Raw genomic sequence first — 12,647 nt, forward strand, 5'->3', positions numbered from 1 at the left:
GAGGGAATTGATTCAACTCCTAATGGCTATCTGATGCTGGTCTTACAAAATGGGAGACAGAGTCTTCTTTAGATTTTGATAGTTTCTTGTGTGAGATACATGCATCAACCCTGTAGAGATTGTAGCAACAATTAGCTCAGTGTGTTTCAAAATGTGCCTGGTCTCCCCTTCCATCAAATGAGTTCGGCTGGAGGACCTTATTCCCATTTCAGGTCTACCAGATTATCAGAGTTTGCCATTTTCTCTGTTTTTGTTACTGGAATTAAGAACTCTGAGTGATTGATTGTAAGTTTATCACCTCTCCGGTCACTAGCTGTATGGTGACATTGAGGACAAAGGTAGTTCAATCCTAAGTTGTCACATGTGGTGTTCATTAGTGTATGATAGTTCTGGCATATGATGCAAGAAGGTTAAGTATGCAATGGCCATTGGAGTTGATCGGTGATTTTTAGTCTTTGTTTCTCAAATATGAAGTGCATAATTAGGACATATATGGGTAATGTGTGCACTACTCACGACTTGTCTCTTTCATGTGGAAAAAGTGTTCCCATAGTCATTAGCGTGGACAATGTTCCCTGACCTAATTGTTGAAGGGCACTCACCACTGAAATTTGCGAGCTCACTTTAAAACCTTATGCCGGACGTTTTCCTCCAACTAGCCTGAAAGAACCAAAGCATGAGAACTTGGCCTGTCTGGCTGGCTGGTCACGGAAGCACAGGAAACCCTGGTAAAGAAAGGCTTCCATCACACAAGACTCTTTAGATTTCACGTGTTCATCTCCCTAACAACATGCTCCATTGCTATTGTGTTAGTGTAGGTCTTAGAAAGCTTGTCACGATTTCCATGCCATGCAGCAGCAATCTTTTACCCAATTTCAACTGGCTTTGAAGGTGTTATAATCACTTTGATAACTGTACTCAAATCTCACGGGTTCTCAGCCGATCTTACTGGTTTTCTAACACTTTTTCCTGTCCCGCTCATGCCATGAGTTTGAAGAGTGCTGATATTGAGACCGACTTCGCTGACCGAAAGTGGCTGACAAAACAATTTGGCTCTCGTTTTCAGCTTTCGCTCATTTATTAAAATAAGAAAAGGCAAACCACCTATGTAAACGTACATGCCACCATTATTTTTGTTATCTTCAACTTTACCAAATTCTTACACCCAGTCTCAAAAGTACGAGGAAAAAAAATTACTTTTGCACCGAAAGCGAACAACATACATCCCGCCAAAAAACACTACCATTTACTCTTTTTTCTTCACGGCAGCGGCATCAATCATCTTTGATTTTGCAGCAGGATAATCGTTTTACCTTCAAACGTGAGTGGTTTTGCTGGCAAAGTTGAAGATAAGCTTTTCCGGGTAAAATTGAAGATTAATTTGGTATCCGTGCAATTGTGATTTTACACGGGTGGATTTAATTAATAGTATTACTAGTGTGTTTTTAGTTTAAAAAAGAGTAGATGGGATGCTTCAGTTAAAAAAACGGGGTTAAATTTACAGTTTTGTCAGCTACATCGGTCAGCAGCTGCGATCTCCTGATCATTTTCCAAGTTCGAAAGTCCCATTTGACGCCTTCCCACATCCCAGCCAGGAAAGCATAGAAATAAACATAATCCAGATTACACTAAATAGTATAATAAGCCACGTGCTGTCAAGGTTGATACAGCATAGCATTATTCATATTTTACCACCAAATCAGAGTCGCACTGCTCATGCTGGTCTGTGATAAAGCAATGATTTAACAAAGATATATTACAAAATCCACAGTACCAAAAGTTAGGAGCCACTAGATTTTAAAGATATTGTATGCAAAATAAGATGAGTTCATAAAATTTCTGATCAATCTTTCACAAAATTGTGAAGAATTTTTAAGACTGCTTAACAATGCAAACCAACAAATATCTGTATCACCTTCTCTTTATTTTGTATTTAAGATTAAAGCAAGCTGGACCAACACCAAACACAACTTAAATTAAGTTTAAACCATTACATAATGGCAGAATGATAACACCTTGGCCCGGTAATGACGGCTCACTTGCCAAACCTGTCGAACCTCGTGGTGTCAGCAGAGCAAACCTACCTATAGCCTGTTCTCCTTTTACTCATCTTTCTTCTCTTTCTTATCTTCAGGTTTTCGGTATAAAATCATCTGACTCAGGACGATCCCATTCATCAAGGCACCCATTGTAGAGCCCATAACAACTTCAAAAGAATTAAGGACAAATACTTGGGCACGTGTATTTTATAAGCAACCGCAAAGCTCAGACAGGAAAAAATATGTGTACTGGTGAGGTGTTCATCATTTGTTCAAATATCCCGCGTCTAATTATATAGAAATTAATGCAGCACCAATCATTAACCAGAAAATTGCATAGTACGTAAGATCATGACAAAAATTTCCTTAGACATGCGAAACTTAAAATTACCACTTCATAGTAAATTTGCTGCAGGTACAGAAGATAACCTTCTCGAAGAACACATTTAACACAACAATTCCTAATGAGAAACTCATGCAATTAACAATTAAGAAATAGTAAACAAGGATACCATTTGTTGGAGCTTTTTCTTGGATGCTTGTAAAAACTCTCACTGTGGAAGAGGAAAAATGATTAGTTCTTCAGTTAGTAACCCAACACTACTTCAATAAACAAATAAACTCACCCATGGCACCACCAAAACTCATGAGACATGTCAAGAAGCTGAGCTGTCCGGTACTTTTGTTCTGCAAAATAAATATTTATGAATCTCTAAAATTAGGGAAGTTCTCTTTAGAGATGCAGTTGGTAATATCCCACTGATTCAGCAAAATGATTCCATTACTTACTTTAAAGTTCTTCCATATTTGAGGGACCCTGGCAGATAAAAATGTGATATGCTGGCATGCCTGTACAGAAACTTAGAATTAACCACAAAACAAAAACTCCTGAATGCTTGGACATGTGCATGGTTGCATAATATTATCCCCTAGCCTACCAATAAGAATGACACAGACGAAGGCAAGGGACTGAAAATATTTGGCTAACGAAGTCTGGAAGGCGAAAGGTGATACTCACATATATAGTTTCAAAAAGAACGGGATTAATTTGACCAGCTAAAATGGTTGGTGCTATAGCACAATATCTGAAATACCATCAGGTCAAGAGAAAAGCCGACTGTATAATCTTATCCTTGCAGGTTAAAATTTAAACAAAGAAAAACCAGAAGAATAAAGTGATTGGGAAAGCAAGCAGGATACAGCAGTGCCCTGATCCACGTTGCGGTACCAACTGGTTGTGAATAGTAGTAAGTTATAGCAACTAAAATTAATCCTGCAAACGACAGGCAAAAGAGGAATTGTGTTAGACACTTGTTCTCAAGGATTAAGCATTGGATTCAATCATGCAGCACAATGTCATGAAGATATCAACACCTCATCCAAATCGAAATCCAATACTTCACATAAAAGACCCAGCAACATAGAACAGGAACAGATGGATTTTGACAGACTTCTCTTTGTTAAAATTGAGAACTGGGTCGGGAGATTCACCACCGTAGCAAATCTAACCTGGTTGTGGCTAACAATATGAGTATTGAACACAGCATGTATGTGTTAAGCCTAATCAGAGTTGTCATTTATTTATTTAATAATTCATACTCTCTGCATTTTGGAAACACAATTTCACAGGCTTGAAATAAAGAATCGACACAGAAGAATAAAACCAAAATAATAAATATTGAAAGCATTTACCTTGGATCAAAATAAAGAACACCTCCCCATAAGCTGAAAAGGGAATCCCTTTCTGAATAGAATACCCCAGACCAATAGTGGCCGCAACTACTTCAAGCTCGAAGGTAGTGGCGCTAATCCCACTTGCACTTCTATGCTTCAAGATTTTCAATATCTACAATTGTACAACAGTGAACAAAAATAATAATAGGGTTGATGTAGCAGAGCGAATCTCACCCGTTGATGATCTATGGATCAATTTCATATGAAATATTAAAGATAAGAGGGAAGGCGGGTGACCTGAGGGAGTTTGACGGTAGTGGAGAGGGCGACGATTAAGTAGCCGAGGACCTTCGAAAGGAGAGGCAGTAAACAATCTTTCTCTGGAAATTTGCCGTCTCGCAGAGATCCGGTCACGCAGCCAATGTTAATCCCTAGATAATCCATGGCCCCCTCTTTTTTTTTTTTTTTTTGAATTATGGAAAAGTAGCAAATAGCAACTGCCTTCAAAGGACCAAAGTTATGACAGCATACTCCACTTCTGCACTTATAATCCACTTTCAAGTTTCTAGAAGAAATGATGCTCACGCCACTACACTTCTCGATGCGTTCACTTTTTAAAACACAAAAAAGGACAACTATGATTATTCGGATACGTGGACTGCAATTGCCCCAATGGCTAGCTAATAAGGCCCATGGCCATACCTAGAGATTTTATTTAATTTAAAACTTTTTCCTTCTAATATATTTTTCTTTTTGATTTTAAAAAAAATTTCAATTTTGTTGTAATGCATTTGGAAGCCCAGGCCCTGCACATCCAAACTTGGATGGGCTTTCAAAGATTCCGGCTTGTTTTGGAAACATGGGCTTGGGCTTTGCCCAGCCATTTATCAAATAAAAATTTAATTTTAAATTTGAAATAAAAATTGGATATAAAGAAGATCGTAATTCGTAATACCCAAAAACTAAATAAAACGTCTAAATGATAATCAAAATACCAAATGGAGGTAAATATTGTTAGTTAGGTACTTTTCTTACTTAATTAATTTTAAATATTTCCTTAATTATAAAAATTCTAGCTCTTAATTTCATAGTGCCTCATTAAGTTACATGTTCAAGATTTTTCTAACAAGTATAAGCAAAGTGTTACCAAATTAAGTTCTTGCTGGGTGCCGGCAATGAATGTAATTAAACGGTTTTCCTTCTCTGGCCGTAGAAAATTTTCATAATTCTTTCACATCTGGAAGCTAAAATCATAGCAAGGAAAATCCACTGTGTGTAATCCTAACATATCAATCAAGACTAGTTTCCTTCGAAGTTCTATCCAATTAGTAAATTGACCATTTTTCTTTCATTGGTCAAATTACCCAATCGATTAATGGCTCTATATAAACGAATCATTTCATCTCCACTACGGCTCACACAAGAACAAGAAGAAGCTGTTCTTTTCGTTGTTCCAGTCACTCTTAAGTAGTAATCTACGTACTAAGCGGTTGTTTTTTTTTTTAACTTAATTATTAAGTTATTAATTCAATTTTTTTTTAACTTAATGAAAATTTTCAGTTTTTAAGTTTTTAAGTCAATTTTTTAACTTTTTTCTTAATCTGAAAAGTCTTAATGTTATTATTAAAAGATATTCTCTGAAATATTCGTATTTAATTACCTAAATAAAATTAAATAATTAGTATTAATTTTCCATTTCTATAACTTACGATAATATAGTGGTAGGCTATTATTACTTTTATTTTTTATTTTATTCAAATTTGTATTATTTATCTTCACAATTTTTATGAATGTTTTTCATATAAAAACATTATAAACTACAATAAAATTAATTAACATATACTAATTCAGAATATAAAGAGTTGTTTTTAATTGAACATAATTTATATTATCATAATATACTATCTTATTTAAGTTCTTTGAGAAGTTTATTATTTATTTAACATTTATAATTTATAATTTATAAGGGCACAAATATAAAAACATTAATTTTTAGACTCTTTTAAGTTAAAAAAAAACTGAATATTTGTTTTTAACAATTAACACAAAAAAAATATTATTCAAATTAAGACATTCAATTTTATTGTGATTTTAAGAAAAAAAAAAGGGAAAAAAGCCACCTAACTTAGACATTGGTTTTATTGCCCCGAATCATTGTTGCTTTTGTGTTAGGGATGGCAATGGATTGGATCTGACCCAAGATCCACATGATCTAAATCCAATTGAATTAGATTTAAGTCGGATTAAAATGGATTTAGATATCGATGCGTAAATTTAAGGCGGATTTAGAGCAAGTTTTGATTTATCTTAATATTTAGATTCAGATTCATATCCACTCACAATTTATTTTAATTTTATTTTAAAATTTCTTAACAATTATGTAATTATAAATGATAATAAAATTTGTTCATAGCATATTAGTGCCATTTAGTATGTATTTAAGAATCTTAAAATAAAAAGGTATTTAAATGATAATAAGACAAAATTTTATTAAGTGTAAAATAAAATTAGGATAGCCGGCCCTTTTTTTTTCTTTTTTTAAGTTTTCCACTCTACAATTTAGCCTCTTTCTTTCTCGTTAGTCTACTCTCGCTTCTCCACTTCATTTGAATGCTTGGATCAGTCTTTTCATTGCTAGAAAAGTCTCTAAACTTGAGTTTTTTTTTCTATCATTTTCTCATAAATCTTATTTATATTGTATAATCACTAATCAACGGTGGCTATCAACTATAAAATAATTATGTTAATTATATATTTAGTTAAATATGGTCATAATTAAAATAATAAAGCATTGAATATAATTAATCATATTTAACTTATATGTTATTATTTAATGATATACGAATGATTATGATATGCCGCGGTTATTAAGATGGTAAAAGAAACATTAGAATATTACAATGATCTTATTTCTGCAATTACTTTTGATGAATATTTTATTATCTTTTTTATTTGTTTGTTTTGGTGTAACAGTAGAAGTTACAACACTTATTAGAATTTTTATACAAATTATATAATTTAATTGTTACCAATGTATTTTTGTAACACCCTAGGTGAATCCCACATCAGCAAAGCACAAGAGAGATGTTAGGTTTACAAGGGGTGATCCACACCTTAATTGGCAAGACGCGTTTTGGGGTGTATGGGCGCCCCAGGAATAAATCCTTACGGGCCTTATTAAAGCGCAAAATAGATAATATCTTGTCAAGTCTAGGCAGGTCTGGGTTGGGTCGGGTCACGACAATTTTAGTCTTTAATTTTCTTTCTAAAAAATTATTGATCTCTTATTATTGATAAAATTCATGACAGATTTAGAATAGATTTAGATTTTAATTTTTCTTTTTGGATTTGGAGCAAATATACATATCTTTATTTTTTGTTTCGGATCTGAATATGGAGCGAAAAACATGGATTCATGACGGATCTGGAGCAGCTGAGGATCTAAATTTTTATTATGAATTTAGATATGAAGCATAATAAATCCAATTTATATCCGCCCAATTGTCATCCCTACTTTTGTACCTCTCGATCTTTAGGTAATTTATTTAGTGTTTTGAGTTGGTGTGCTAAGTACCAGTCAATTCACAATTCCACGTTCTGAAAGTATTATTAATTTCTTTTGAATCAATCGTGGTGGACTGTAATTGATATAGCCTTCTCTAGAGATAAATAAAATAAAAAAACAAATAATGAAACAAAAGCAACCAGAGACATAATTGAAATGCTTATAAGGTTAAAATCCAATAAAATAAATTTTTTAGTAGAAAACAAGTCGGTTGCAGAGTGAGGGGATTACTCTAAACACAGGGATACGACGAGTGGACGTTACATATTTTTTTAATTTTCCGGTTGCACGGGATACTTAGTCATCATACAATCGCAAGCATTGTGAAATGCAAGAGCTCAGTAGGGTGGCGGCGGATAGATTCCAGAGGGAGGACCTGTTGTCATTCAGAGACAAAGAGAGCTCATGTCATGCACCTGGAGCTGGAGGATCAGATTCATGAGAACTGAAAGTCTGAAGAAATGTGTGTACCTAGAGGATAATAAGTTGGAGGCGGATATGGTGTTGGAGGATACACGGCGGCAGGAGGGGGAGGAGGAGGGTACGCCTGTGACAATGGAGGATAGCCAGCTGGAGGGGCGGAACCCGTGGGAGGATATGCTAACGGTTGAGGAGGAGGAGGGTATGCTGCGTAGGGAGATGGTGCAGTGTACGCTGGGGTTGGCGGGTAAGGAGTTCGGGGCGCCTGTTGATGTGGTGGTAGGACCTGGCTCATGCCGCTTGATGGGGTTGCATAATTTGGTGCTGGTATTGGAGCTAACTTTGCCTTCGATTGCTGCTCAATATCAAACATTGGTCGATTAATTATTTGGTTCAAATGTGAAATATTCGTCAAGCTGGCATAGCACTAACGTAAGTAAGTACGGTACGGATCGGGTTAGAGTTAGACATATTACATTAGTGGCACTTGAGTAGTGCAATATCAATCTGATTTCCCCCGAGTGTCTGCATCGTATTGGAGATGTATCAGAGACATAACAATTATGGAAATTGAAGCTTTTGAAAGATGAGTTTTGAGTCTGACCTGCCGGTTTTAGTCTGAAGCGGCCAGGCAGCATCATCAAAACCTTGGGAAAGGGCTTTGTGAAGTTGGATCCTGTAAGAGGTAAAGGACGCACTAATTTAATCAAGTTGAAATTAGTAATTAATGTTCGGTTCTTATCTAGTTTCTGATTTGTTAAGATTAGTTGTAGAGGTCTCTGATGATGGCAATTACCTTCCAGAGCCAATGAACTCATCGGGAGTAAGGGTGTGGCTATTCCAGACCACAACATTCAGTTCGCGGAGGCCTTCAATGAGTGGCAAAACGAACTTTTCTTGGAAAGTGGGATTTTTACCTCCATCTAACAATTTAATCGGAGGAAACCAAACCCAAAGTATATTTCTTAACAATTGAGATATAAATCCAGAAATTCAACAATAATTTATATAAAACATAAGCAACAACAAAACAAGGATCGGTGTTATATACATACATATATATATATATATATATATATATAGATATAGATATGTACCGGTACAGGTTTTTGTTCGGTACTTGGTGCTTCCGTATTCAAGGCACACATAAGGATCTTGTCTTGATATCCATTCTTTATCATCCAAATTATAACATCCAACCACTGCAAATAAAATCGATAATCACATTAGCCAAAAGAAAAACACTGTAAAATGCTAAACAAATCGTATATACTACTAATATACCAGTGATTTCAAGTGGAAGGCCTTGGATTCCAGAGATCGACATGGGTCTTAATTCCTGTGAATTCCTGCCAATTAATGAAGCTGGGTATTGTCAATTGTGCGACATATATGTACATATATGGGGAACGACTTGTTCTTGATGAAGGGTTGACGTTGACGCAAGCCTTTACTCTTCCTCGCCTCAACCTCAATTTCGATTACGATAATAATAATGGCAGAATCCCATCAACTTGCCAAAGAATTCATGCCCAGACACAGTATTCCAATGATTATAATAACCTAGTCAAAGTCTTCCAATGGGTTGTATGAAGGGAACGTGCAATGAAAGTTGAGAAATAACAATTTCAAACATATGGATTACCCAAAGTTTTAATGTTAACGTAAACTAAAAATAAAAAATAAAAATAAAGATAAAAACCACGCACATTTTGAAAGCTAATGTAGCCTTTCATTGCGCATACGCCATCCGGTTAGCCCAGTATTACCTACTACAGCTACAGCTTCAGCTAGCGAGGTATAAAATAATTTCTTTCTTTGACTTAAGAATATAATTTAAATTTCAAAAACCGTAGAATAAACCACATGATAAGCTGCTTCCACTAATCTTCCAGGCTCCGGTACCGTTGACAATGTAAATGCAATTGGGAGCTAATAAGACTCACCCCAATTTGAGGAAGTCAACGATTACATCGTTAAATACTCCAACCAAAATATTAGCAAAATTGCAATTTCTCAATTACTCAATTCTTATATTGGCATAAAAAAAAATTAAATTGGCTTATCCATTTAAATTTGGATGTGCTCGGTACTAGGATGAAAAACCAAGTAGCCCTTCTCTCTCCCACTAGAAAGGTAGAAGCATTGAAATGAACTTCTGGGATCACAGCAGAATTACGGGATGTTTAATGCACCCAAAACCGATTTAGGGTGGATTAAACAACCCCAAGATTAAAATTAAGGAATTGGTACAAATGAGTGAACTTAAGTATTGGGCCACTGGGCCTTTGGTCCAGTGGGAGAACACTTGCACTTATAATAATGAGTGCAAGGGTTTGAGTCTCCATAAAAGTATTTATGAGGCTTATTTACAATCTTCCCTCAATTATCAAATAATTGAGCGGAGCCAGTCTATTCATCACGAAATGTGAGTGGAGTGGACAACCCTCGAATATTTGAGAGGGTTTGAAGAATTTGGACAGTGCTTCAAAAGAGTATATGCCACGAATAAGGTCCCAATTGTAGAATCTGTTTGTAAATATTAATTATAATACCTACAGTCTTGTATAACAATATTAAAAAAAAAAGTGTTCCCTTAATCGGCTGGAGCTTAAAATACGCTTCGCAATTGAAGGAAGAAAACCCAACAAAGCAAGCACCATCGAAGTTTAAAATATCGTAATTTCCCATGTTAAAGTCAGTATATTTATGTAACCAAAATTCAGAATGAGGAATAGAAACACCGATTATTTTACAGAATTTCAAACTTACATTCCAGTGTACTTATTCTAATTTATTACTTCAGGTACGTTATGATCGTTTCTTATACTTTTTATAATCTTGCAGTTGCCACATTACTCATGGCTGACTGAATATCATCATCATTCGCTGTTTATTCTATCAGGTACCTGATTTTGCAGATTTTTTTTTTCTTTTTCCTATTAGTGACGAAAGGACTTATGTCCCATAGCATACATTAGTGTATATTAATACTAATACTTAGAGCACAAGGTTTATGAATTTATGACATACATGAGGTGATTAAAATGACAGAGAATAGCTCTACTCGTAATACATATGAGTGCGCGTGTGCGCACACACATATATATAATAATTTTCTAGTCCGAGATTTTAAAGTGTGAAAAAGTTTAGGGAAGCTTTGAAACCAGGTGATTTAATAGCATTATGAAATTAAATTTTAAAACTGCACGGTTTTAAATTTTTCTAGACTTTTCTGTACTTTAAAATATTAGATTATAAATAAATAAATATATATATATATATAGTGCAGCAAAGCGTGAGCTTTTAAATAAGAGAGTGGATATGGATATGGCATTGAGATGAGATGTAGGCATAAAGTTGCAGCAATGCCAATGGGGAGTTATTGTTAACGTGGTTCTATCCAAAGGGATAAGGAGCCGATAATTGCAGGGAAGCGGAGGACCATGGCCCCTTACTATTTGTTGCTATCAATCATTTACCTTCATCCCACTGTGGGGTACCCTGCACCTTCCCCAGCCCGTGTTTTTCGACCCGGACCGCTTTTATCAATCATGCGAGCTTTTGCAAACAACAACTGACCATTACCTTTTGAGCGTTGACAACTTCATTTAGCTTCAAATTGTTTGCTGTTTATGCATCTTTGATCGGTCAGGTGGAGTATCATTAAAATAGAGTTGAAATTGGAGGAACATTTTTTAATCGAAATAGACGTATTAGTCATTAAATCCTTCTAAATTGACTCAATCTTAATTTAATGTTAGGAGAAACGTGCACGAGTTGGCAATTGTGTAACGAATAAACTCTGAAGAATTAATATATAGCATCCCATGTCTTATTATTCTTATGCTAAGAGGTGGAGAGTGGAGGGCTGCACTGCGTATGACTTGCTATACAGTTTATGTTAAAGATGAGTACTGGACAAGGTATAAATCTCTCTTGATCTTTGATCTAAGGCCTGGAGAAGCGCTGCGTGGATGGAAATCTATCTAACAAGATATATAGTGCAAAGCCGGTGCAAGTAAAATGCAAGTGGGGACATATTCACTATGTTCATCATGATGCCCTCCAGCAGCTATTAAAACGATAGGTGAAGGACCACAATTTTTCTTTTTGCACCTGTTAGCTATAATTTTCAATGGAAACGTTTGGTTCTTCCATTTTCAAAGCTGTTAATACGGCAAATTGATGCTTAATCTTTATTTTCGGCTCCAAATTTTGTTTGTGACCATTCTTTTCTGTGTTTAGAGAACTATTCTTCTGGTTGATAGAATTTTCTGACAAGTACAATGCATGGATTTCAATCCTTGCAGTTTAATATATATTGAATTCGAATTTTCTATTCTTCCTGACGGGAAGAGCTTTTCTGCACAACTTTCCCGGGAAGTGTTTGCCGAACAGATTTAGTGGTTGTGATTTTGGATATCGATTTGGGAAATATGCCTGAGAATGTGGCTAATAGGATGTGTAGCTCCGTAACTAAACTCTGCGACGTGGATCAAGATGTGGCCTTTAATCTAAAGCTCTCTATCAGACAACTAGGTAAAGGAAACTTAATTTCTGGATGAATTATTTATATTAAAGGGAAAAGGACACAGAGATCCCTAATATTTGAATAAGGGACACAGAGACCCTCAACGTTTGAAAAAGGGACACAAAACCCCCTAATGTTTAAAAAAAGACACTCAGACTCCCATTTGTTAACAGAAATTATAATTTTAAAGTGCAATTACCATTATACTCTTATAGCATATTAAAAAATAATTGTTCATTGTCTAATTTATTCCTATATTATTAATAAAATTACGAATATAACTTCATTATCAAATTTTTCCATTTAATTTTTGTCAAATTTTCTCTTCAACTAAATAAATTTAATCCATTGCTCTGGAATTAAAATCAATTAAATTGGTTACTAATATAATAAAAATAATAATTCTCAATAACCA

At 35.0% G+C, this 12,647-nt stretch overlaps 2 protein-coding genes across 2 annotated transcripts; both read right to left on the reverse strand.

Annotated features, from left to right (window-relative positions):
- Window positions 1-1,792: 1,792 nt before the first annotated feature.
- LOC18041757 (mannose-P-dolichol utilization defect 1 protein homolog 2) lies at window positions 1,793-4,305 on the reverse strand. The gene is made up of 8 exons (XM_006434643.2): window positions 4,011-4,305; window positions 3,732-3,885; window positions 3,240-3,312; window positions 3,058-3,124; window positions 2,829-2,888; window positions 2,666-2,726; window positions 2,552-2,593; window positions 1,793-2,206 (listed from the first exon to the last, which is right to left on the reverse strand). The coding sequence occupies exons 1-8, from the start codon at window positions 4,155-4,157 to the stop codon at window positions 2,103-2,105; spliced, it is 708 nt and encodes a 235-aa protein (XP_006434706.1). The 5' UTR covers window positions 4,158-4,305; the 3' UTR covers window positions 1,793-2,102.
- A 3,311-nt stretch (window positions 4,306-7,616) lies between these two features.
- On the reverse strand, window positions 7,617-9,025 carry LOC18041758 (protein SRC2). The gene is made up of 7 exons (XM_006434644.2): window positions 8,983-9,025; window positions 8,796-8,900; window positions 8,495-8,621; window positions 8,303-8,374; window positions 8,175-8,223; window positions 7,750-8,053; window positions 7,617-7,654 (listed from the first exon to the last, which is right to left on the reverse strand). The coding sequence occupies exons 1-7, from the start codon at window positions 9,023-9,025 to the stop codon at window positions 7,617-7,619; spliced, it is 738 nt and encodes a 245-aa protein (XP_006434707.2).
- Between the last annotated feature and the right edge of the window lie 3,622 nt (window positions 9,026-12,647).

This window comes from Citrus clementina, unplaced genomic scaffold (assembly GCF_000493195.1).
Source record: "Citrus clementina cultivar Clemenules unplaced genomic scaffold, Citrus_clementina_v1.0 scaffold_5, whole genome shotgun sequence".
NCBI classification, from domain to species: domain Eukaryota; kingdom Viridiplantae; phylum Streptophyta; class Magnoliopsida; order Sapindales; family Rutaceae; genus Citrus; species Citrus x clementina.

What these genes read in the sequence shown, in the direction of transcription:
- LOC18041758 (XM_006434644.2), bottom strand. Translation starts at nt 9,025, where the DNA reads ATGTCGATCTCTGGAATCCAAGGCCTTCCACTTGAAATCACTG. An exon ending in GAGTTCATTGGCTCTGGAAG is followed by an intron (nt 8,375 to 8,494) that starts GTAATTGCCATC and finishes TACCTCTTACAG; the next exon opens with GATCCAACTTCACAAAGCCC. An exon ending in CTTCAGACTAAAACCGGCAG is followed by an intron (nt 8,224 to 8,302) that starts GTCAGACTCAAA and finishes AATACGATGCAG; the next exon opens with ACACTCGGGGGAAATCAGAT.
- LOC18041757 (XM_006434643.2), bottom strand. Translation starts at nt 4,157, where the DNA reads ATGGATTATCTAGGGATTAACATTGGCTGCGTGACCGGATCTCTGCGA. An exon ending in GAGTTTTGGTGGTGCCATGG is followed by an intron (nt 2,594 to 2,665) that starts GTGAGTTTATTT and finishes CCTCTTCCACAG; the next exon opens with TGAGAGTTTTTACAAGCATC. An exon ending in AGAAAAAGCTCCAACAAATG is followed by an intron (nt 2,207 to 2,551) that starts GTATCCTTGTTT and finishes ATTCTTTTGAAG; the next exon opens with TTGTTATGGGCTCTACAATG.